Below are 26,685 nucleotides of genomic sequence, written 5' to 3' on the forward strand. Positions count from 1 at the left end.
AAATCACTGGAACTAACTCAGCGTTAGCTTCACCAATAATTTTAAGACAGATCTTGGATATGTGGAGCTTGTTTCCAAAAGGTACCAAATCCACAATTTTCGAAAAATGAGTTACAGATGGCAGCACATTCTTAGCTACCTCTAGAACGTAAACACTAACCATTTCTCTCGAAAAGTACCAAATCATATCTCCAGAAGTCACTGAAAACAGTGTTTTACAGCAGAAAATACCACATCCATGCTGAGTTTGATGCCAAAACATACCAAATCTCTGTGTTCCTATTGGTTCTCAACTTTGCATCACTGATATGTCACGAGTTGTGCAGCAATTTCATTGGCTATTGTGGTGACGTATTAGTTGTTTGCGCTGCTGTGACATTAACGAACTCCCATTTTACAGTAATATTATAAATTCTGAGTCTGTTGTTAGAACAGAGGATGAGGATAACATTGTTATTAATTATGGTGATTAGAACAAACATAGCCTCTATTTTGTGAAATTTAATTAAGAATATTTAATAATATGTACTGTATTTAATTTTATAGTGTTTGAGAATAATTCCTGTACATCCCCATTCATAATTTTGAGTTATTCCATGCCAATATCAAAGTCATGTTCAGGATGCTGAGAAAAAAGATTTGAAAGTTTTGCTAGCATCCATGGGCTATTGTGACATTAACAAACTCCCACTTTAGGCCTATAGTAATTTTATAAATTTTGAGTCTGTTGTTAGAACAGAGGATGAGGATAACACTGATGTTAATTATGATGATTATAACAGAAAACATAGCCTAAATTTGTGAAATGAAAAATGTTGAATTATGTATTCACTTTTACAGTGATAGTAAATAATTCCTGTACTGTACATCCCCATTCATAATACTGAATTATTTCATGCCAATATGTACCACATCCAATTTTGTTGCCAAAATGTACCAAATCCAAACTAAAACCATCAATAACTTCTTATAAATGTGTGAAATATCTTAAATATATGCCTAAATATGATTTATGACACACAAAGAATAGTGACACGAAGTCATAACAGTATATAATATTTTTTAAGGCCATGAGCAGTTTTTTTTATTTCCTGTAAAATTAGGTCTGTTGGATTTGGTACCTTTTGGAAACAAGCTCCACATATATAGTCCCTAGCATAATGTTTATGCATTTTCAAGCGGGCCTAAATTTCCCCTCCCTCTTTTTCAATAATAATATGCACGTTGAAGTGTAATGATGTTTAGTTTCACCAATTGCATCCATTTTCGTATCAGTTAGCACTGAGGTAGTTCTGGTGATACCGGAAGTGAAAATTGTTGACTTTATAAGGGATTTTGATAATTTCCCACAATGTGTCGCTGCACATAGGCTAGACCAGTTTTACACTAAACCTAAACTTAGTGTATGCAAGCTATACTAAAACCCTAAACTAACCTAACCTGTAACAGATTCAGGAAAGGTTAGGTTAGGTTAGTTTAGGGTTTTAGCATACACTAAGTTTAGATTTAGTGTAAGACTGGTGTATGTGCAGCAACACATTCTGGGAAATTACCGGGATTTTTTTCTTTTGTAGAGATGTAGCCTAGTTGATTCTAGTATATGTACGGCATAACAAATGCCTAGAAACTAACCAAACCTAACTTGTCACAGATTCCTATATGCAAGGTATATAAGCGGAGTACGAAGGGAACTACCTCAGCCAAATTATTATTTCAATGCTTCTCTCATAAACAGCGTTTGTACAAATTAATTAAGGTATAAAAATCAGAAAATATTTTGGCATAACATGTAGGCCTCAATTAGCAGGAAATTTTAAAATTAGAATGACTAACCCTTCTCATAGGCTAAATAATGAAAACTGTATACACACCTATCGATATAACCATCTCCATCTCCATCACAAGCCTGGAAGAGCTTTCTAACTCTTTCTTCATCACACATAGAGCTTGCATCCTCGCTGCCTCCAAATAACTCGGACTGTTGCTCCAAATTATCTGCCATATTTTCACTGAAACTAATCTCTCTCACTAATGAGTTTTTGTTGTCTTATAACTGTCATGAATTAACACATATGTTTACATGTCAACATCACATGACATACATAACCTCACTTGATTATATGTTCTTGGCACCAGTAGTTATTCGCCCACATACAATGAAACAGTCAACTTGACATTTTCACTATGCATTGCATTCCATTTTTTCTATTTACAATTTTACATAATTTCAATTCTACGAAAATTAGAAATATAGCAGCAATTCCATCAAATTAGATTCTTACATACCCTGGATTTACTTAGACGGTATATTTGTCTACTACCGTATTAGTTACAGAACGAAATAAAATAATATTTATTTAAAAACAATTTAAGCATTAAACAACACAGTGGTCATTTTGACACCACACCTCTCTCCGGCTATGGTCTCATTTTCTCACAGCCCTCTATTTCTTGTATACATGTTCTGTTTCCCTGACCTCTGTCATGCATGTTCAAATTGTATAAATTCTCATCCATCACAATTACTATTTTGAGAAGGCGACATCTTTTATTCTCTCTTGGCAACTACTTACACTCTGCACCAATGTTTGTGCATGTATTGAATAAGATCGCACAATCATTGAATAGAAACATTACCGGCTTAAACAGTAGTGCCGTGCCGAACCAGGAATGGAATTATCCTTGACGTTCTTCCGTGTTTTTTTACGAGTTATCTGTCAAGGACATTAATTAAATAGCAGTGTGCTCGTATAGCTAGAGCTTGTTAGCATTGAACACGTTGTGCCACTGATAGGGTAATAATGTCGTACGTTGTAAAAGCTGGAACATTTATTTCTATATTGGTTGTGTTTGTATCTTTATTTTATAGAAGACAAGTTGATGATGTATTGAAAGACAGAATAAATTCAGTTCTTGAAGGCTTAGTGCAAGTTGAAAAGCAATATTCTGTGAACACAAGACCGAGAGTTGCTGTCGGTTATGGTGCCTGCAATGATTTGTTCATAGATGGCAAAGAATTGTTGAAATATGATGCTGTAGCAGAAAAGCCAGAACATTTTAATGATATAAGCTCTCTAGAGGAGTTACTGAAAACGTATGCATATTTTTTTCGTCATGGAGCCGCAGCTGAGTAAGTAAAATATAATAGTTACATTTTATGAAGTATGAAATGATTTTAAAAGCATAGATTTAAAGCATTCACTCTTATGGTTTCACCAATTCTAGGAGATACATCTCAAATGACACGTTGTTTGACACAATTGTGGACATAGCTTCTCGCATTGAAAGCTCACATTTTGCTTTGGGTGGAAATGCCCCCGTGATGGCCAAGCGTTTTCTTATGGAAGGCTGCGAAGTTTTATTGGCAGCGAAGATGACATCTAAATTACAGGAGTCCCTTCCCGAAGGCGTAAAAGGTAATTCTGTTTTCTTGTTTCTGCGTTCAGGCTGTAATTAGAGTTCTCACTTAGTCTACCACTATATTAATGCCTCTTATATTGTTATGCATTATTAAAAATAATAATAATATAATTAATAAAAACAGGAATTGTCTGGGAATACTTACCGTTTCTGAATGATATGACATGTGGGAAATGTGTATAAAACTCCTATGATGCATGTGGTACCATCGAAGTTTGATATTTTAATGCAAGAAGTATTTACCGGTGCCTAATTAGGCCTATTTGGGCCAATCTTCGATACTGCCCCACACCATCTATGGGACCGACGTCTGATTTAAGTTTCTTTATGGATTAGACGGGTTAAATGAGGGGCTGGCTAAGTGACATTAAGCCGAGGTATGTGATAAGGTTAGTGGAGGGGATTATTTAAGTGATATGAGGTCGAGGAATTGTGTAGTGTGGGGAGATACGTCAGTTTCACCATTATTTCTCTGAATTTTTACAGAGTTTAATTTCTTTTCAGTAATTATGTAGTAAGCATCGGCCAGGCCATCTTCCCGCAACATAGATCTAGGGCACATTACCAAATATATAGCCTACGCGATACATCTCTCGCCTGGAATAGGTTCCCCTGTTTCCCCATATTAGGCATCTACGTCATTCCGTCAACATTTTTCTGTTTCATCATCATTCCATAGGATTCTCTGAACGCCGGCTGGTGACGCACAGAGGAAGCTGATCTAGGGACAAGTGGGGTTGTCTGCTCGAAACCCGGGTAAGCCTATGCAGCGTACCTTAGTGTAGTCAGTTGGTGTGGGTTTGTGAATGCGCCAAGGTTGAGGATTAGCGCAATAGATCTTGAAAGGTCATAGTGCCCCCTCTAGAAATTCCATTCCATACCTGCCTGGAATTTGCAAGCACGAGTGATGTTTCCTCAAGACGTGTGATGGGAATGTACTACCAGACATGAAAATAGTTATCAGGAAATTGAAATCAAACACTTAGAAACTTCGGACCTCCCCTAATGCTCTTTTTTTTTTTTAGTAGGTTATTTTACGACGCTTTATCAACAGCTTAGGTTATTTAGCGTCTGAATGAGATGAAGGTGATAATGCCGGTGAAATGAGTCTGGGGTCCAACACCGAAAATTACCCAGCATTTGCTCATATTGGGTTGAGGGAAAACCCTGGAAAAACCTCAACCAGGTAACTTTCCCCGACCGGGAATCGAACCCGGGCCACCTGGTTTCGCAGCTAGACGCGCTAACCATTACTCCACAGGTGTGGACTCTAATGCTCTTTCGAGCGCATCTTTTTATTATTATTATAAAGGAGTTATCACATTCATTTACCTTTAATCACTGTTTTTTTTATTTTGGTAGGTTATTTTACGACACTTTATCAACATCTAAGGTTATTTAGCGTCTGAATGTGATGGTGATAATGCCGGTGAAATGAGTCCGGGGTCCAGCACCGAAAGTTACCCAGCATTTGCTCATATTGGGTTGAGGGAAATCCCCGGAAAAAACCTCAACCAGGTAACTTGCTTCTCCATTCCTGCCTATTTTCAGCTTTCCTATTAGTCTCCGCATACCTACGAACCATGTATATTAATGTTGTCTATTATCTGATATTTTCTTCTGCTGCGAACTTTTCTCCCGTTCACCATTCCTACCAGTGCATCTTTCAATAAGCAGTTTATTCTCAGTCAGTGACCCAGCCAATTCCTTTACTCACTATATAATACTAAAAATATATTTAACTTGTAATAGCAGAATACTGGATATGGGCCTACTAGGCCTACCTTTGTCTAAGAAACCATGAGGTGAAGTATGGAGGGATGTTTAGTACTAGATGCTCGCACATGCAGACTCTCTCCTATACAGAGGACATCTAATGGTTGCAGATTCCAGGAAGGAAATATACATATATTTAAATTAAATTTTAATGTTTTCTTTTATGATTGACATGTTCTGCCCTGCTAAAGCAAAAATTGTGTTCTTGAGTTAAGAGGTGTAGCTATATACTTATCTAGTAAACAGAATGTTTTTGTAAATAGGCCCACGTTAAATTTAAGTGAACGACTCGATTTATTGCAGTTACAAGTTTCTGGCTTAGTAATATGATACAAAACGTTTCTTTGAAGGACATAGGCCTACATCTCTTAACTCAAAAACAAAATTTTTGCAAATAACGATCTTTTGCTTTAGCATGGCAGTATTGTCAGCTCCTTATACCCAAACGAGAAAGTGTGTTTTCTGGATCTCTATTGCGGAAAGATGGCAGTTTCGCCAATCATTAGTACTTACATAATTGCCCAAAAGTTATACATTTTTTTTTTTTTTTTAATTACTTAACAATGCTGTAACTTGAAGTTATTTATCATTATAATGTTACCCGTGTTTACATTGGTGTACTCCTATATTCCAGTTTGATTTTTCACTCTAACCAATATGTCATACCTGATCTGTGTTAATGCATGCACATAGTAGGCTATCCATTGCTGTGTTTTAATTAATCTTATTAATGTTACTGACAAAAAATATGAGTTGTGGGATAACGTCATTTTCCTCCATGAGTCTCACCTCAAGGAATAAACCTAAATCTAAAATAATATACTGGTACCATCAAATATAATATTTACAAAACTTTATTGCTCTTAAATTATTTAAAATTGTAGTTCCTAAATGAGAAGAAGACAGGCATTTTAGTGCCAATTTGTAAAATCTTTTCTGTAAGTCTCTTCCACTTAAAATAGAGTAGGTTGGTACAGATTCTTCTTTGAAATATTTATATAATTATGATAGAGAAAAAGAAGAAACAAAAAATTCAACACACTTAAGCCTTCGTCCTCACACAACCTGGCTCATGCCGAAACCATACCTGAAATTTTTCACATGCCTAGTTACTGCTTAAGAAATAAGACATAACCTGTAAATACTTACAAATGGCTTTTATAGAACCCCGAGGTTCATTACCACCTTCACATAAACCCATCATCAGTTCTTATCCAGAGCAAGATTAACCCAGTCCCTAGCATCATATCCTACCTCTCTCATATTCATTTTAATATTATCCTCCCACCTACATCTTGACCTCCCCAAAGGTCTTTTTCCCTCAGGCCTTCCAACTAATACTCTATATGCTTTTTGGATTCGCCCATATGTGCTACATGCCCTGCTCATCTCAAACATCTGGATTTAATGTTCCTAATTATTATTGTAGGTAAACAATACAATGTGTGCAGTTCTGCTTTGTGTAACTTTCTCCATTCTCCTGTAACTTCATCTCTCTTAGTCCCAAATATTTTCCTAAGCACCTCACTCTCAATCACCCTTCTCTGTTCCTCTTTCAAAGTGAGAATCCAAGTTTCACAACCATGCAGAATAACTGGTAATATAACTGTTTTATAAATTCTTTCACTATTTTTGAAAGCAGACTGGATGACAAAAGCTTCTCAACCGAATAATAGCAGCTATTTCCAATATTTATTCTCCTTTAATTTCCTCTCGAGTGTCATTTATTTATATTTGTTACTATTGCAAGATATTTGAATTTTTCCACCTTTTCAAAGGATAAATTTCCAATTGTTATATTTGCATTTTGTAGTATAGTCTACTTTGTTTTTTCGAGATTTACTTCCAAACCTATCTCATTATTTGTTTCAAGTAAAATTCCCGTATTTTCCCTAATCATTTGTGGATTTTCTCCTAACATATTCACGTCATTCACATAAAAAGCATTTCTTGTAACTTGTTAAATTCCAAACCCTCTCTGTTTTCCTGGACTTTCCTAATGACATATTCTAGAGCATAGTCTTGGGAATACCAAATTCAATAAGACTATTATATAAAACTTCTCTCCTAACAGAGTCATATGCCATTTTGAAATCTGTGAATAACTGATATACTGTACTCTATGTTGTTGTTTAGTTAACTGTCCGAAGACAGGTCTGAACTTCACAAGTGATACCAACAAGGTACCACTTATGAGGCAACTAAGCCAGAAAATAATGGGGTAGGGTGGCCAGTTCCTTTCCCCCTCCATTGCATTCACCGCTGATTAGCTATTACACTAATCATAAACATAAACAGTCCACTTAACAGTGCTGAAATTTAGAAACATATATACAAAAGAATGGTTGAAAAATACCGAAAATGCTCCAGGATTCATCCAGACAAGTGTGCATCTACAGTGAGATTTTCATGGGAACTGTTTAAATCAAGCTTGTTTTTACATTTAAAAGGTAAAGCAAAACTATTTCTCTACTTCTCCTGTAACATAATAACATCCATTAAATAACAGTCAGAGGGATAGAGAGAGAGGGGGGGTAAAATATACACTCGTATTTCAAGAAAGAAAACTAAGGGGTGGATGTGTGGTCAAAAAAAATACCATGACACAATGGATATGTCCATATGTTTTCTAGACTATATGTTGCAACAAGTGTGAAATAATTTCAGGGTAGTTCTGAGGGAGAATTTATCGATCTGATTCATGTCACTCATGGCTTTTATCGCAGCATTCATTGTCTTTCACATGTAAAGTGAATACATTGCCAAGAGTTTTAAATATTTAAAGTAGGCCTATGTCACTGCTGATGATGGTCTGGTCCTGTGATGGAAAAGTGCTCACTTTCCATCTCTTCTGAATGATATTGTAACAGTCTCATTTTCATTTATGCTGAGTTCGTTCCTTTCTGCCCAGTCTGCTAGTTTATTGAAATGTCTGGAGCTCTTCTTGTAACCGATTAGACTACTACCATGTCATCGGCATAGATGTACATTCTAACATCCTCCAATTTTACTGATTCCTTGACATCTGCTATGGCCATTATAAAAAGAGGATGGCTCAGAAGATCACATCTATAGTTTGCCCTATGAGTCTCGAGCAGGTGAGGCCATCACTGATCTCTATACAGGGTGGAAGATAACCACTGCACCAAAATGAAACTGGTAATAGATCATGAGGAGAGGTTTGAAAAATCTAAACAAGTTTTTTTTTTTCTAACATTCACCATTTTAGAGAAAATCGTTATGTTTCTGTGAAACATTTGGCAACATCACAACTACTGCAATAGCTCTAGCAAGCACAGCTACCCATCTCTTACCTTTCCCTCCCCCTCTGCTGTACTCAGTCGGAGACATGCAACAGTGCACTACATTGCAAGATTTATTTTAACGATTTTCGCAATTATTCAATTTAAATTCATTGAACTTAATTTGCAAAAAAAAAAAAAAAACTCAAGACACTAACTATTCAGTTTATTTTCACCTATCTGTTTCTGTAGTAATCACTATTCACCCATTTCTCTTGGGCTGTTACACAATAGAGTGCAGAGACTATTTTTTTTTTTTCCTGCTTAAGGGTGCTTCATTGAAGGAAAAATGTAATAAAAATTTTGTTATATATAACATTTAGAATCACCTCTTAAATTTTGGTGCATTGGTCCCCTTCCACCCTGTATAGTTGTCACTCAAGATGTGCAAAATTTCAAGTAGGGTTTCTACATTAGCTGCGTGGGTGCTTCTCTTGTTAGAAAAGTGTGTCTATGTTTTATATTGAACTAATACATTCACTGTGCAAATGTGTTTTTCTGTGTGAAGCATGGCTTTTCTGTGATCAATTTACCTCATAAACCATCAGATTCTTTCTCTTCAGGTGTATGTAATTCATATTGTTTAATTCAAATTGAGATTTGGCTATAAGTTGGTGAAAAATTGAGGCCTATTTAAGCTTGAGAGAGCCCTGAATAATGACGCCTGATCGTTCAATTTAAATTAAATGTCACAAAGTTTCAGCTTTGTACTCCAGCTTTTAAGTGATGCTCAACAGGTCCCAAACTTTCACTTCAATTAATATTTTATGTTGGTCTAAGAAAAAAGGCAATCTCTTCATCTTCATCTAGACTCATGTCCTTGGTTGTGGGGTCGAGTATTAAATAGCATCTTGTATCTATCAGTGTCCTCCCAGCTATTCTCTTCCACTAAATCAAACAAAACTCTAACCAAAATAATTTTAATAGTGATTATTTTTGTAACTGCTGTAAAGTACAGTAAACTTCGAATATAGTGAACTTTTGTGGACTTGCATATTTTGTTCACTATATCCGAGGTTCACTAAATCCGAAGTATCTCTTCCCTAACCTTAAATGACAGAAATGAATGAAACTGTGAACAAGAAAATAAAATATTTCATTTTTGTGGAATGGATTACACTGTAATACTGTTATTCACAGTTGATGTACTTAAACTATGCTGTCGACCCAAATCTGCTTTCGAAAGACCATGTTCAATTTCACTTATAATATTCACCTTTTCTTCCAAAGAAAACCCTTTATGCTTTGACATTTTTATACAGTACATTCACTGTTTGAACACTAGAAACAGACTGATCAGGTAGAAATGACAAACGCTGTTATGGTGTGACTACGTACTTAGCCTTGAAATTTCCAGGGTCACATAATGGAAATTGAGAGGAGGTTGATGGAGTTTGAAAGCCATCGGAATCTTACCTTCATTTGTGCTCTGGACATAATGTCCGTCCCCTTTTAATAAAAGAAGGCAATTTCATTTTCCGTTGTTTCGATGCTATCCATCATAATGGAGATGTTTCTGAGAACAAACTGCAACCCTTTGACGGTTGAGGATTAGAGATAACAGTAGAGTAGAGTGCCTGAGAAGAGAATGTCAACCCTTCGACTGTGGAGTGAGGCAAGGTCGTCACGCATTGCCTGGATTTACAGTACAGCTCATTGTCTAGGACTTACTAATCCTACTTTTGTCCTTTGACTAAAGGAGTAAGAAACTTAGAATCTTGTTCTCAACACATTCTTTCAATTTTATACAAGAAGGTCTGACTTCAAATAAGAATTTGTCAGGATACAAGGTTCACTATAACCGAAGCGAGGGTTCATTGTAAATGATAATATTAATGTACTTTGAATGTATGCAGGTCGGGACCAACGATTTAGGTTCACTATAGCCGAATGTTCACTATAACAGAGTTCACTATATCCAGGGTTGACTGTATCTAAATTTGCATTAATAACAAATAATTCATATATTTAAAATATGTCATAATCTGATAACACATTACTTTGAAACAGAGTTAGTAGGTACACTTTTTTTTCCATGAAGGTTGATGGAACTGATGTTTGCATCAACCACTTATAACACAAACTGTTTCTCTTCCTAGTCATTTGTTAATACGTTATTGAAATCTGAAATAATTTAACTCCTGTTTGAGCTACATCAGTGGTAACCTGGATTTGTTTACACATTCTTGTCCATTCAAATAATCTTGATTCTGTTTCTCTTCTTCAGGGGATAAGTTGAGAAATGGTTTAGAAATGCATATCTTTTAAATATATGGCCAGTGTGATTTGTAAATTAAGATAATGTAGCTTCTTTGCTATTTTTTTAGAAGATCAGCATTTCCTCATGCTCTTTGTAACTCCTGGAGATATTTTATCAGAGAAGAAAGTCAAGACCTAATAACTTATCTGAAAGATACCACAAATAACATAATAGGATTTCTTTGGCAGCTCGGGTAAACTCTGAACGATGGATTCGTATTTCTTCAGATTTCTCTAAAGTAGTTAATCATTAACAAGGAACATCAGCTGATAGTGGAACTTCATTCCTGCTTTGGTATACAAAAGTTGCCCAAACTTCACAGATCATTCGAGATGAGATTCTTCCCCCTTAGTAAGTTTTAAAACGTCTCTGGTTAATGGGATAAATAAGTAGCCATCCATCTTGCATTGTGGGGTAGTCATGGTGCTCACCAATTATCTTCACTGATGTTTCTCCAGTATTATTAGTGAGTGTTCAGTAAGGTCACAGTAGTCATCTTTAGGTCATTGGTCCACAGAACACAAAATTTGGAGTGTTGAATGCTCGAAGGAAACAGTCTCTGATAAGATCTCCAATATCTGGTTGTTGCTTCTTTCTGTTCTGTTTCATACAGACCTAAATATCTTGAAGAGGTGATTTCCAGAGAGCTTGAAGAGCAAAGCAAACATCAAATATCTTTGTTAAAATTATTTCCATTATATGATCCCTACAAGCTAACTATAGTAATTCCTGTCCAATTTTCTCCTCCAAAAGCACACATGTACCATTCAAACGACCAGTATCAATCAAGGTCACCAGTATCAACCAAGGTCTCGTCAGGAATCCAGGACAGGTGACGATACTATTTACCTTAACATGACTATACACTGGAATTAATTCAATTTGTAATGCAACTCATTTTATTGGTTTTATATATTTCAACTAATTATTTAGGGCCTAGACTTTTAATTTTGTTACATTTTTGCTAGATTATGAAATTTCCTTTGAATTATTGATTCATTCATTCATAGTGTTCTGCCCAAGGGCAGGTCTTTCACTGCAAACCCAGTTCTCCAGTCTTTTCTATTTTCTGCCTTCTTCTTTGTCTCTTCATATGACCCATATATCTTAATGTCGTCTATCACCTAATATCTTCTTTTGCTCCGAACTCTTCTCCCATTCACCATTCCTTTCAGTACACCCTTCAGAAGGCAGTGTCTTCTCAACCAGTGACCCAGCCAATTCCTTTTTCTCTTTTTGATCAGTTTCAGCATCATTCTTTCTTCATCCACACATTCCAACACAGCTTCATTTCTTATTCTGTCTCTCCATTTCACACACTCCATTCTTCTCCATATCCACATTTCAAATGCTTGTAGTTGCTTCTGTTCACTTCGTCGTAATGTCCATGTTTTTGTCCATGCTACACTCCACACAAAGCACTTCACTAGTCTCTTCCTTAGTTCTTTCTCCAGAGGTTGTCTGGAAAAATAATGTCATTTTACAGGCTGATCTGTACAGAAAAAATGCATGATAGTGTTTAAATCATATCAATAATAAATCAACTTTCAAAGACAGTAAAGAATAAAGGTACTGTATAACACCTTATACATACTATATATTATCGTTTTTATTTCAATACAACCAGATAGGAGGCACCAGATGGCTTGACTATGATGTTGAACATAGATTGGACAGAATCTTGAAAAATAATTTTATAGAAATGAGCGACAAATTGTATTTTTTTCAAGTTTTTTGACATTCCAGGAAAAATATAACCCAATTCAGGAAATCAGACACGCCATTAAATTCCAGAACAATCCTGGAAAGTCCAGGACATCTGGAAACCCTGGTATCAACAGTAGTAGTGTCAAAACCCATAGCTTGAAGCTTTTCAGCATGCCGTTCCTCCAATAGGCTGTTGTAGTTCTGCTGAGTTTTGGTAGTCACAATAGTTTTTCTTCATCTCAAGAAGCAGTGACTGATAAATGTTCCACAGATCGACTTTCCAACAGTTCTGGTATTTCTGAAGTCAAAGCATTTGAAATTTCGGCTCTTTCTTCTTTCTGTTGTATTTCTCTCTCTTGCTTCAATATTTTTTTCTCTTGCCATATTTATATAAACTGTTGTTATGATCACCTTTCTTTCACTTTGTTAGCACTGATCTGAAAGGAAGTTTCGATCTTTAATTTTCATTATGGTCATGACTAAGGAGCGGATTCCTGTGTAATTAAATATTATTTTTGCTTGTGATAAAACACAATTAACAAAGTTAAAAATTCCGAACATGAAGTTTCAAGTTTAAAACCCGAATTTTATTTCGCATAAAAACACATATTTTCACAAAAAGAAAATGTAAATACATATTTTCAGGAAATCTATTATAAACACATAGATCTTGGAGTTTTTTTACTTAAATAATTTTTTTACAAGAACTTTTGACTATTTTAAAACTAAATCAATTATGTCACTCAGAAGTACGTTATCTTTTTAAGAATTCTTGGTTGCTTCGTGTTTCTAAGCGCTCTGTGGTGTATCCGTGATCCATTTTTGTACTAGTATCGCCACAAGTTCTGAGAGCTGCTAGGCAGCATATCAGTGTTATTATTAGAGAATAAATTAACATGGACAAGGAGGAGAGATCTTGCAACATATAATTAGGAATGTTTGTTGTTACTGAAGATGATTTCATTCCATGCTTTGTTTGTGAAACACAACAGATAAGAGCTCGGGTATGAACATTATTTAATTGAAACAAATCTCTCGCCTCTCGCACATGTCTATCAAGTAAGGCAATATGTTTTGTTGTGATTCCCTGTTATCGGGCTTCGTCAATCGATATCCTTCAAGATATACTGAAAGATGGTTGTTTAAAAAACGATTTGGCTTTCCTATTAGCAAATCTAAGCTTTTTGTGTGACACCATAAAAAAACTCGAAACATCCAAAAATCTGTTGTCTGAAACAGGGAGGTGCGTGGCGTGAAAATTAAACTAGACTCGCTACCAGGTTCAGAAGTACAAGTACTAAGAGACAAATTCCAGAATATGTTTGGGAAAAACAGTGGATATAAAAAAATGTGTAAAGTTGCTCAAGTATTGGAGGGTGTGTCTGTAGGCGAAATTGACGGTGTTTATGTTTGTGACATTCCTCTCTTTAAATATCCACGTCTGACGTCCTGTGATGTGGAAAGATCGTTTTGACAGTATAAGTCATTGTTCAGAGATAATCGGCAAGCATTTGTGATGGAGAATTTGGAGATGACCTTTGTTGTTCACTTCAATTCTCGACCAACTACTAGCACTCAAGTGTGGTTGGTGAGTACCTAGTAACATTTTTTTTTTTCCAAGCTAAGTATGGTATTTTTGTCATATTTAAAAGAAATATTTTTTTTTTATTTTTAGCAAATATTTTCATACTTTTTAGCACATAAAAAATATATTTAAATTTTTCAGCACATAAAAATCCGCTCCCTAGTCATGACATGAGAATGATCAATATCGAAAATCAAATCAACATTTTCTAGAAGTTTTTGCTCTCGTTTTTGTTGAGTCTCAGACCTGCGGCCCTTATTTTTCTTTAGCAGCAACCATTCTGAGTGAACATTTTCTAACTTTTCAGTCCTATGTTTTGCTAATCTTGTAGGTATGAATGCCTTTGACCACACTGTCATAACTTCTTCTGTTATCAGATGATGCATTTCTTAAAGATTTTATTTCATGTAAATTATGGTTGAATTTCAAAAGCACTTCTTGAATGATTGGAAGTTTATTCAATCTACTTAAGAGACTCATGGTTGATGGCCCCAAGCAAGAAAGTTCTGTTTCCCTGACAAGTTGTCATTATAAAATTAGATTACAGTAAATAGCACTGAATGTGTAACATATGGTAACCTTGTTATCGACTGATTAGATAAAAACAGTGTTGCCAATAGTCTTCTTTGTCAAATAGTCGAAGGCAGTAGGGTGTTAATAGTTGTTTGAAAGATATAGTGAGTCGACTAGAAAGATCCTTTGTAAAATGTATTATTAAAAATATTTTAGGTTACCTTTATAATTGATGAGCATCACCTTCTGTTAGTCATACAAAACTGACAAACAAAATCTATTGACTAGTCTAATAAAATTGAGAGGTGCCTTATCTACTCAGACAAAAGTCTTTAGAAAATGTAATGTTTAAGGGAGAATAAGTGTAATTCATTAAGTTTTGAAGTCTTATGGTCTATGAGGGTTAGGTTGGATCACTATTGAGTGTTTTTTCTATAACCATAATTACATGTATTTTAACAGTGGTGGGAGGAGATACAAAGAAAGACGACATCCATTTGATTTTGGAATATAAAGCAGATGAAGAATGGGGTATCTACAGGTCACCAAGAGCAAATAGGTATAAATTTAATTCCTCGTGTTTTCAATTAAAAAAAAAAAAGTTAAATAAGTTGAACTTTTGCACACAGCATGGTTCACTGGCACAAAGTGTTTCAAATAAGCCAATATACATAAGCAGTGCTTTTTTTTCTTTCTCCATAGATTTATTGTCCACAATGATGATAACAATCCATTAGTCAGTTCACTGGAGGAATTTGGCAACCTGCTAAAGCAATTTAATCCTAATTTACTGGTTGTCAGTGGTTTACAAATGATGGACAATTACCCATACTCTGAAGGTAAGTAGGTTCATATAATCACCCAAACTCTGAAGGTGAGTAGGCCCTAGGTCCATATAATCACGTATTTTGAAGCATAACTGTTACATAATTGCAGTCATGCTGTTCATGATGTAATCTTTCCCCCTCCCAAATATGAATTCGATGCAGTATGAATTTTTACGATTTGATATATAATTTATATTCCTCAATTTTACAGAAATTCATCATGATCATGACATGAGAATGAGCAATATCGAAAATCAAATCAACATTTTCTAGAAGTTTTTGCTCTCGTTTTTGTTGAGTCTCAGAACTGCGGCCCTTATTTTTCTTTAGTAGCAACCATTCTGAGTGAACAGTTTCTAACTTTTCAACACTTCAACAGATGTTTTGATTTTTCATCTGATGATTATTTAGTTTCAATTTTTAGTAGGTTATTTTACGACGCTTTATCAACATCTTAGGTTATTTAGCATCTGAATGAGATGAAGGTGATAATGCCAGTGAAATGAGTCCAGGATCCAGCACCGAAAGTTACCCAATATTTGCTCATATTGGGTTGAGGGAAAACCCCCAAAAAAAGCCTCAACCAGGTAACTTGCCCCGACCGGGAATCGAACCTGTGCCACCTGGTTTCGCTGCCAAACACGCCAACTGTTACTCCACAGGTGTGGACTTTAGTTTCAATATTTTATATATTCTGATCGTTAGGAGAATGTTTAACTGATAGCAGTGATACATCAGATGACTTGTCAATCAGTAGCGATAATGGTTCAGATTAATGGAGGGAAACTCCTAATCCGATTTTGACTCCAGCACAGCGGTAAGGTTTAGTAACCTCCTACAATGGAGTTTTCCCAGTTGTTAACCTATAGATACCATTTAAGTTCCCCATGTTATGTTGATGTGCCAAATATTATTAAGATCTGCAGATTCATTCAGAATATGTAGTTAACTAATGTTGAGTTCTTGGCAATAAAGCCATTAACTCTCTTGCTTTCCAATATTTATCACACACAGTGGGTTTGGAGGAAAAGGCTGGACATTGCTGAAGGTGATTCTGATCCATTTCTTCCTGAAGACTGCACAATGGGCAATCAGAATATAAACTTCAGTACTGGTATAATTGAGTTTTTTAGTTCGTTAATTGTTGAGATAGAATTTCTGTGCAAAAATATGTCCAGTCTGTATATTTATATTAAGATTACTTTCCAGGTGTAAGAGAACAGAGATTAACGAAGATAAGAGACCAGATGATATCACAGTCGCCTAATACAAGAATTCATTTCGAGATGGCATCTTTTGCAGAAGCTGAATTGCTCCATCATCTTACGCAATACATTACCCCATTTGCTGATTCCCTTGGAATGAATGAGCAGGTAAGTGAAAAAAAAATTCAGTAATACTATTGCATACTTCTTGTGTTTCAACAAACTACAGACTGTTGTAAATTATTTCATTGTGAATGGTTTTCTGTAATGAAAAAAAGGTTTTATCATATCTGTATGCTTGCAATGGCTGCATTTAGTTTCCTCTCCCAGATGTGACTAAAATTCAGGGTGTGGCTATTACATGGAACATTAAAACTGAAGATTAAGAAAACATAAAATATTGCCTTATATACTTACTTACTTACAAATGGCTTTTAAGGAACCCGAAGGTTCATTGCCGCCCTCACATAAGCCCGCCATCGGTCCCTATCCTGTGCAAGATTAAGCCAGTCTCTATCATCATATCCCACCTCCCTCAAATCCATTTTAATATTATCCTCCCATCTACGTCTCGGCCTCCCTAAAGGTCTTTTCCCCTCCGGTCTCCCAACTAACACTCTATATGCATTTCTGGATTCGCCCATACGTGCTACATGCCCTGCCCATCTCAAACGTCTGGATTTCAAGTTCCTAATTATGTCAGGTGAAGAATACAATGCGTGCAGTTCTGTGTTGTGTAACTTTCTCCATTCTCCTGTAACTTCATCCCGCTTAGCCCCAAATATTTTCCTAAGCACCTTATTCTCAAACACCCTTAACCTATGTTCCTCTCTCAGAGTGAGAGTCCAAGTTTCACAGCCATATAGAAGAACCGGTAATATAACTGTTTTATAAATTCTAACTTTCAGATTTTTGGACAGCAGACTGGATGATAAGAGCTTCTCAACCGAATAATAACACGCATTTCCCATATTTATTCTGCGTTTAATTTCCTCCCGAGTGTCATTTACATTTGTTACTGTTGCTCCAAGATATTTGAATTTTTCCACCTCTTCGAAGGATAAATCTCCAATATTTATATTTCCATTTCGTACAATATTCCCGTCACGAGACATAATCATATACTTTGTCTTTTCGGGATTTACTTCCAAACCGATCGCTTTACTTGCTTCAAGTAAAATTTCCGTGTTTTCCCTAACCGTTTGTGTATTTTCTCCTAACATATTCACGTCATCTGCATAGACAAGAAGCTGATGTAGCCCGTTCAATTCCAAACCCTGCCTGTTATCCTGAACTTTCCTAATGGCATATTCTAAAGCGAAGTTAAAAAGTAAAGGTGATAGTGCATCTCCCTGCTTTAGCCCGCAGATTGCCTTATATAGGCCTACTGATTATATCACTTCGTAGTACAGTGAAACCTGTTCAAGATGGAAGTGATATGGTCCTAATTTTTTCTGTTGTGGACAGGTTTCTGTATGGAAAAATGGAATATTTTATCCTTTGTATGAATGAAAAACAAAATGGCATGCTGCTAACTGCAAGAAGTACAAAATATTTTGTTTAACACATTCTGTTTGTGAATCATCTTGATGAAAATCTCGTTTTCTGTATAAATGTTATAGTAACTCTCTCATTAAACACTATTAAAGTTTGCTAATCATACTAACTTTAATATCTAACACTATACTGTAATATCATATTGTATACCACTGTACATTATTTAATTAGACTAGGAGCACGTATGGGCAAATCTAGAAATGCATATAGAGTGTTAGTTGGGAGATTGGAGGGAAATAGACCTTTGAGGAGGCCGAGACGTAGATGGGAGGGTAATATTAAAATGGATTTGAGGGAGGTGAAATAAGATGATAGAGAGTGGATTAATCTTGCACAGGATAGGGACCAATGGCGGGCTTATGTGAGGGCGGCAATGAACCTTCGGGTTCCTTAAAAGCCATTTGTAAGTAAGTAAGTGTCATTCATTAGAAGTCTAGAATTTTGGTTTATCTAATTTCTTTGCCAGTTCAAGGGTTAGCTTTGCAGAATAGATCCTTGAAGAACCCATTCCCACAACAGTTCATTTATTTCCATATAATCAGTTGTTTTTTGTTTCCCTTTTATGTCCCCATTATTGACTGCAAGCCATTGACTTATGATGCGGTGTTTATTTTTTTTATAAAGTGTTACACCTGAGTTTTCCACAATTGAACTTCAACATTATTTTCCATACACTTCGTTTCTTATTTTTCTTTAACTCTATAACTTTTATTTCAACACTTAATGATAGTGCCACAGTTTTATGCAACTTTTTATTTTACCACGAAATCACTACACTTGCGCTCTGCCCAGCTATGGCACTATACGGGTGTGAAGCATAGGAAATCTTTTCGTCTGCCTAGTCAGCAGGGTAATAAAATTTATGACCGCCAGGCCAACACATTCTTGCAGCCTCTAAAATTTTGCAAAGAAAACTTTTTATCTTAATGACGTATACATATTTCTTACATGTCTTAAGATTACACACTGTTTCAAAATATAATTTACATTAAAGTGTGTGTCCAAAATATTATTTCTGTTTTGAACAGTAACAGACAGTTTCTGTTTCCACGTTAGACAGTTTCTGTTTTATTAAGGAAAAATAACATAGAATACATACGAATTTCGCTGGACCAATAAATTGTTCTGAAATAGACAGGACTCTGGATTATTCAGGTTCCAATTTGAACAGGTTTCACTGTATAAATTATTGTTCAAAGTACTGGTACTCAAAATATAAACTACATGTTTAAATTTTAAAATGTACAATTAAATACTAAAAATATAACTAAAATGTAACATTATACATATCATCACGTAATTTTGAAGTTTCACAGGTTGGTGGTCACTAGGGTGTATTGAAAAACATTTTTTTTTTTTAAATGAAAGTGGCTAAATAGTGCGGAAAAGTTGCGACTTGTGGCAGAAAGACTGCAGGAGAAAGAAGATTCGAATTTATAATGCATAACTTGTAAGAATTACTATAACGACAGTCTGCATACCTATACAGCTATCCCATCCCTCTCAGCCAGATCTTTTAAAAGTTAGCAAAGATAGTACAAGAAGAGAAGCATCTGGCATCATTACCTTCTTGTGGAGTGAGAGGAGAGAGGGATGCTGGCAGTTAGGGTAGCTTCTGCCCAGCAGTCGTATTTGGTATGCTACGCTGGCCAGGTTTGTATCGTTGTTGTTCCTGTGAAATCGTGTATCATATCAGTGGTTTAATGGTACATTTAATAGTTCTTATGCATCGTGTTGTCATGAGTGGAAAAAATAATTCTGTACTCGCTATACTTACTGCTGAGAGTCCTTTGTTCGGTACACCAGGACCGATAAGAAAGTCGCAACTTTCAACCTATAAGGATGTGATAACAGATTTTCTTTGGATCAGAGAGTTAAAGACAAACAAGCTAGGTGGAAAATACTTTTGATTAACAGACATTACTTATGCTACTGCCGACAAACTTATCGAGGTTTGGAAAACAGCAAGCCTTCCTACCATTAGCAAGTGTAGCGTAGTGGAAATGAAAAAACTGTATCATAGTAAATATCAGAATATTCTGAAATTACATAAACGAAGTGGGCCAACCTCAAGGGCGCATGAGTAGGCTTTTATTAATAAAGGTGAAAATTGTTTGATATATGCGACCCGGAAAGCCTCTATGAATGTGAATTAAGTAGGTAAGTTCCATCGATAGAACTATCCTTTCTAATAGACCAGAGAATTAACGAAATGTGATGCTTGGTAATATCAACATTAATTAAGAGTGAAGAGAGAAAAGGGAAGAGGCCCATTCGTCATCAATCTGAAGAAGTGCGACTTGGATTCCGAGGAGGAGAAAAACAGACATCAGTTACAAGCTCTGAGTCTTTGCCTTCGCACCACTCAGAACAGCAGTGAAGCTGTGCGGATTCTGACTTCGAATCGAAGCCTTCTGCTGCTCAGGCTCACTTGCCTCTACCAAAATTCTCTTCAGCTGCCTCCAGGATAGGCACCTCGAGGAGACATTTGGCTCTAATTGTAACAGCTATGCTACAAGACGCGAGAAGAATATCTACTAGGAATAAGGGTCTTATAATAGTTAAGAGCAAGGTCACAAGAGAAATGAAGATTGGAGATAAAATTCAGAAAGAAGAAACGCCTAATAATAAGTTCATTTGAACAGTATATTTTGATGGTCGAAAGAATAAGGCACTAACACAGGAGAAAAAGGACAACCAATTATATCACTGAGAAAAAGAAGAAGAGCATAATTATTACTTTATTAGAAGAAAATCACATTCAAAGTATATTGGACATGTCTCCCCTTTCTCTGGACATGGACACCAGATTGGAAGAGCCATGCATCAGTTTTTAAAGGCAAGTAAATTTGATGTATCACCCTAGCAGCACTTGTTTCTGTTGGAGCCCCTACAAATACAGGAAGAAAGAGTGGATCGATGGCATGCATCGAAAAGGAAATCGGCAGGCCACTCTGATTAATTTGTCTTCTCCATGCAAATGAACTTCCACTCCGCCATCTCATGAAACATTTCGCTGGTATCAGGAACACGTTCTGAACCTATTGGCGAAGAGCTACTCCATTGTGAGACAAAATCAGTGGCGAATTTCAAAGCCATTGAAGTACCCTGGATCAACAAAATTAATGTGGAACGGATCTCCGATCTTAGTACTGACCAAGAGTATCTTTTGCGGATCTGCTAAGTCGTTCATTCTGGTCATTGTTCGATAAAGCTTGAAAGGAAGAAACCAGGGCCAGTTGTTCAATCTCGATGGCATACAACTGCTTGTAGGATTCTCCTCTTGTATGCGAGCTGTAGGAATCTTCACATAATTTAGTGTGCATAGCTGAGAAATGCAGTGTAAATCAACATTTGACACCAGAGTATAGCACTAAGAGTGGGTGGAGGGATGGAGCTCGAAGTGCAGCCACCCCTTGTAGTGAGCCCTGGGTTATTTCGAGTGTAAATTTAAAGAAATGAATGAAGAGCTGCACTACAAAAAAATTTTGAAAACAGACATAGGGCATTAGGCTCGTGAAACTTTAGAGCTGATGCAGAGACATAGGATATTGTCAAATTACTATTTTCTTTTTTTGCTATGCTCTTTCTGCCACAAGTCGCAACTTTTCCGCACTAGCCACCTTCATTTAAGAAAAGGAATTTTTTTCGATACACCCTTGTGGTCACATAGTGAGTGAAGCTCAATAGGGAAATCTTCACATGTTATTGTAAAATAATGTAAAAAATAACATATAATTATGTGTGGCATTGACACAGATTGTTTCTTCTAAGAAATAAGGTGTGGTCGTTATAAGTGTAAATGTTGTATTTGCTGTAAAAATTTATTCGTTTTCAGGAGTTGGCAAATTTGTACAACATAATGCTCTATGGCAACATAAGCTTTGTTTCCGATTCCAACCCACGTGTGGCAACAGTCCTTGATCAGATGAGAGAGGTTTTTCAGTAAGTGTACAATCGTATTATTTTTAAATTTTATTTTTAACTGATATTTTTTGTGATCTGTAACGAAGTACTTCATTAGGTTCTTAACTGTTCAAATTACTTTTTCAGAAAGGTATAGAAACTGAAATCAGTATTATATTATACATACAGTACATAAAAGTTCTATGCGAGATCTAGGCATAAATTCATATTATGAGCTTCTACAGTACAGTAAGTAATAATTGAGAAGCTCATTTCCAAAAGGTACCAACTCCAAAAAAATGTAAAATGAGATAACAGGTGACAACACTTTTCGGAACCACACTCTGTAAGATGGTGAAAACAAAAGTTGCAAAAACGTCCCATATTCATGTTAAATTATATCTTAAAAATTTTGCTGTCATTGCAATAAATACCAAATGTCTGCAGATTTCCCTGCTGAAAGATGCCACATCCATTCAACTAATCATCTGTGTCACATGATGCATGATGGCGAAAGGCGTAAGACAGGACAGCTGCGTACAAGAATTATACTTCGACATAATGTTGTTTCTTGTATATTACATGTAAAAACTAGCAAAAAATGAATTAGGATCTATCTGATGAAAACTGTAATTATCCTAAAGAAAATAGTAAATCAAGGAAGAGTGTGTTGAAGCCAAATACGTGAAAGAAAAATGTTGCGAAAATGAAAAAAAATATATAGTAAAACATCCAATGTTGAACTAAATGAAACTACGTCAGATGATGTTTTCAGTAATGCTAGTAGTTTGACAGTGACTGCAAAATATGATCTAATGCAAAACCAGTCATTACCTGGTATCCAAAAAAATACCGGACTGGAATATTACTCTAGGCAGATATGATATATTTTTGGAAAAGTGACTCTTAGGAATAACAAAAGTATTTCCCCAAATACTACTCATTTCTATCGATGACTAGAAAATCAAGGGGATAGAGATCCAAATGAAATAAGTTCATGTCTTTGAGATTTCTTCTAAAGATTTTGCAACCATGGTATAATGCTACAATATTTACTTACAAATGGCTTTTAGAGAACTCGGAAGTTCATTGCTACCATCAGTCCCTATCCTGGGCAAGATTAATCCTGTCCCTACCATCATATCCCGCATCCCTCAAATCCATTTTAATATTATCCTCTCATCTACGTCTCGACCTCCCCAAAGATCTTTTTCCCTCAGGTCTCCCAACTAAAGTTTTATATATATTTCTGGATTTACCCATATACGCTACATGCCCTGCCCATCTCAAACGTCTGGATTTAATCCAAATTATGTTAGGTGACGAATACACTGCGTGCAGTTCTGCATTATGGAACTTTCTCCCTTCTCCTGTAACTTCATCCTTCTTAGCCCCAAATATTTTCCTAAGCGCCTTATTCTCGAACACCCTTAACCTCTGTTCCTCTCTCAAAGTGAGAGTCCAAGTTTCACAACCATGCAGAACAAATGGCAATATATCAGTTTTATAAATTCTGACTTTCAGTTTTTTTTAAAGCAGACTAGATTGTAAGCTTCTCAACTGAATAATAGCAGGCATTTCCAATATTTATTCTGTGTTTAATTTCCTCTCTAGTGTTATTTATATTTGTTACTGTTGCTCTTCAAAAGATAAATTTCCAATTCGGACTATATTCTGGTCACAAGACGTAATCATATACTTTGTCTTTTCGGGATTTACTTCCAAACCTATCTCCTTAATTATTTCAAGTAAAATTCGTGTATTTTCCCTAATCGTTTGTGGATTTTCTCCGAATATATTCACGTCAGCTCCGTAAGCAAGCAGCTGATGTAACCCGTTCAATTCTAAACTCTTCCTGTTTTCCTGGACTTCCCTAATGGCATATTCCAGAGCGAAGTTAAAAAGTAAAGGTGCATCTCCTTGCTTTAGCCTGCAGTGAATTGGAAAAGCATCAGACAGAAACTGGCCTATACGGACTCTGTTGTATGTTTCACTGAGACACATTTTAATTAATCGAACTAGCTTCTTCTTCTTCTTCTTCTTCTTCTTCTTTGGCACTACGGCCCTTGTAGTCTAGCCTTGGCCTCCCTTAGGATCTTGGTCCATTCGAATTAGCTTCTTGGGAATACCAAATTCAGAAAAAATGTTATATAAAACTTCTCTCTTAACTGAGTCGTATGCCTTTTTTAAATCTATGAATAACTGAGGTACTATGCTTTTATACTCCCATTATTTCTCCAATATCTGATCAGTAGTCGATCTATTACGCCTAAAACCACATTCATGATCCCCAATAATTTCATCTACATATGGAGTTAATCTTCTCAAAAGAATATTGGACAAAATTTTGCATGATATCAATAAAACTGATATTCCTCGAAAGTTACTACAGTCTAGTCTTTTTACCCTTCGTAAAGATAGGTACAATTGTGGACTCCTTCCATTGTTCTGGTACAATTTTCTTTTCCGAAATAGCAAGTACAAGCTATAAATTTCATTAGACAATGCATTTCCACCCTTTTGTATTAATTCTGCTGGAATTTGGTCGATACCTGGAGACTTGGACTTTTTCAGTTTTTATATTGCGATTTCGACTTCAGAAAGTGTGGGTTCGGGAATAAATAGCTCAGCAGGATGTATTTGAATATGGTCCCAATCATTTCTATTTGTCCTATGTACATTTAGTAGTTGCCCAAAATAGTTTTTCCATCTGTTCAGGATGAAATGAGAGTCTGCAAGCAAATCACCATTCTCATCCTTGATCGCATTTACCCTTGCCTCATATCCTTCCTTAAATTCCTTTATGCCCTTATATAAATCTTTAATGTTTTTATTCTTACTATTTGTATCTACCTCATTCAGTTTTTTTCTTAAAGTAATTTCTCTTTTTGTTCCTAAGTGTATGACTTGCTTTCAATTGAAATAATTATCTTTATTCGCCTGGACTGGATTGTGTAAGAATTTCAATTTTGCCTGTTTTCTCCTTTCTACTACCATGGAGCAATCTTCATCAAACCATGGTTTCTTTTTCTTAATTTCATAGTAACCTATGTCTGCTCAGCTGCAATTTTGATATGTGATATTTTCCCACATGCTATTAATGCTGCAATACATTTGTTAACTGTATAACAGCAGAGAGTTAATTTGAAACATTTTTGTCATAACACTATTATTTTGTACAAAATTGGGAGATAGAAAATACGGATATCTATTGCATTATAAGATTGTTACAATACTTAACAAAAGCTGAGTATACCATGTGACTAGGATGTTACCTAATTCTTTAGTGTCTTTAATAATTTCGAAAGGTGAATGTATGTATTACTTGTAAAGATAAACTTTGTAAATATTATGAGATTTTAGACTTTCATGGTGATTGTATTCAGATGCAGACTTATTTCACCTTGTGCTGGAACTTCACAGCTACAATATTTTCAGACTGCATACAGGTTCCATTTTTAGGGCAATATATTAAGGTCTGAAGGGTCGCCTTCTCTATTGGGCTCATTATACTTGACTACTCCAAACAACTGTAGACAACACATTTATAATTTAGACACATGATTTTGAAAAACTAAATCTATTTGTTAACCATATCTATAGTCAATAGTCAACAACTACGGCCATTTGTTTGGAGTACCAAGCATAACGGGCTAAACAGATTAGGTAATGCTTCACATCTTAATATATTGCTCTGACAACAGAACCTGTATGCAGTTTCGAACCATTGAACATATTTTCATCACAAGAAATATGCCGTCTGCTTTGTATGTAAATAATGTCGGGAGAATACAAAAGGAATTTTTATTATTAAAGTGGCAGCACTTTTGTTTAGATTATCAAGAAACTAAGTAAACATGTCGTTCATTTAACATTCGTGTATAAGAATACAAAGCTTATCACCACATCTTTGTAAGGCTGGGTGCACAAAGAATCAGATGCAGCATGGCGCAATGAGTTGCAACGCGACATTTTGCTTTATAATGTCTCACAATGCCTCGTGATAGCTCAACACTGTTTGCTTGCGACAACTGATCTGCTGGTTGTGTGGATTTGGAAAACTGCTGTAACCTAGAAAATGTCGTCAGTGGATGAGGATGATATGCTTTGTAGTGCATTGTCACTCTTTTGGAACGTAGGTTTTGAGTACATCCATAAAATAAAAGACATTATCTAATTGGCTCATGCAAGAACTGAGAAGTGATGAGAAACGTTAAAAAAATTTCACTGGAAGAGTATGATTACTTTTGATTATTAATATCAATAATGAATGATAGTACAGAGCAGAGAAGTTAGACCTACTACTAATTTTATTGTTATTGGTGTTATTACTCAACTGATGCTTTCATCTCTTTTGCAATTTCCTCCCACATTTTAGAAACCACATTATTGTCGTGATATTGTTTCAAAGTAGGATTGTACAAAACAAGTCTTTCTGTACTAAAACAACTAATTTATCCGCATTGAGCTCCATTTTGAATAATGTATATTACACAACAATAGTATCTGTATATAGTGGAAGCTTGCAATCGTGGACATGGTTATGCTCAGTAGGGTGTATTGAAAAAGGCCGAAAAATTCTTTTTCCGAAATTGAAAATTTATTTAAGGATTCGCAAAAGTTGCAT

At 35.6% G+C, this 26,685-nt stretch overlaps 2 protein-coding genes across 3 annotated transcripts in view; one reads left to right on the top strand and one right to left on the bottom strand.

Annotated features, from left to right (window-relative positions):
• The window catches only part of LOC138698040 (colorectal mutant cancer protein), a 485,405-nt gene extending 482,945 nt beyond the window's left edge, over window positions 1-2,460 (bottom strand). For both annotated transcript variants that reach the window (XR_011331666.1, XM_069823718.1), the window contains exon 1: window positions 1,872-2,460. Coding sequence is in view for 1 of the 2 variants with exons in the window: in XM_069823718.1 (XP_069679819.1) it covers window positions 1,872-2,002 (131 nt within the window). In the remaining variant the exon portion in view is untranslated. The remainder of the gene's footprint in view (window positions 1-1,871) is intronic.
• Window positions 2,461-2,552: 92 nt separating this feature from the next.
• LOC138698042 (ADP-dependent glucokinase) overlaps window positions 2,553-26,685 on the top strand; it is a 46,612-nt gene continuing 22,479 nt past the window's right edge. The window contains exons 1-6 of the mRNA XM_069823722.1: window positions 2,553-3,130; window positions 3,226-3,416; window positions 15,026-15,122; window positions 15,266-15,402; window positions 16,600-16,763; window positions 21,991-22,097. Coding sequence (XP_069679823.1) covers window positions 2,802-3,130; window positions 3,226-3,416; window positions 15,026-15,122; window positions 15,266-15,402; window positions 16,600-16,763; window positions 21,991-22,097 — 1,025 coding nt within the window. The 5' untranslated portion in view covers window positions 2,553-2,801. The remainder of the gene's footprint in view (window positions 3,131-3,225; window positions 3,417-15,025; window positions 15,123-15,265; window positions 15,403-16,599; window positions 16,764-21,990; window positions 22,098-26,685) is intronic.

The sequence above is a fragment of the Periplaneta americana genome, chromosome 4, assembly GCF_040183065.1.
Source record: "Periplaneta americana isolate PAMFEO1 chromosome 4, P.americana_PAMFEO1_priV1, whole genome shotgun sequence".
Classification (NCBI taxonomy): Eukaryota; Metazoa; Arthropoda; class Insecta; order Blattodea; family Blattidae; genus Periplaneta; species Periplaneta americana.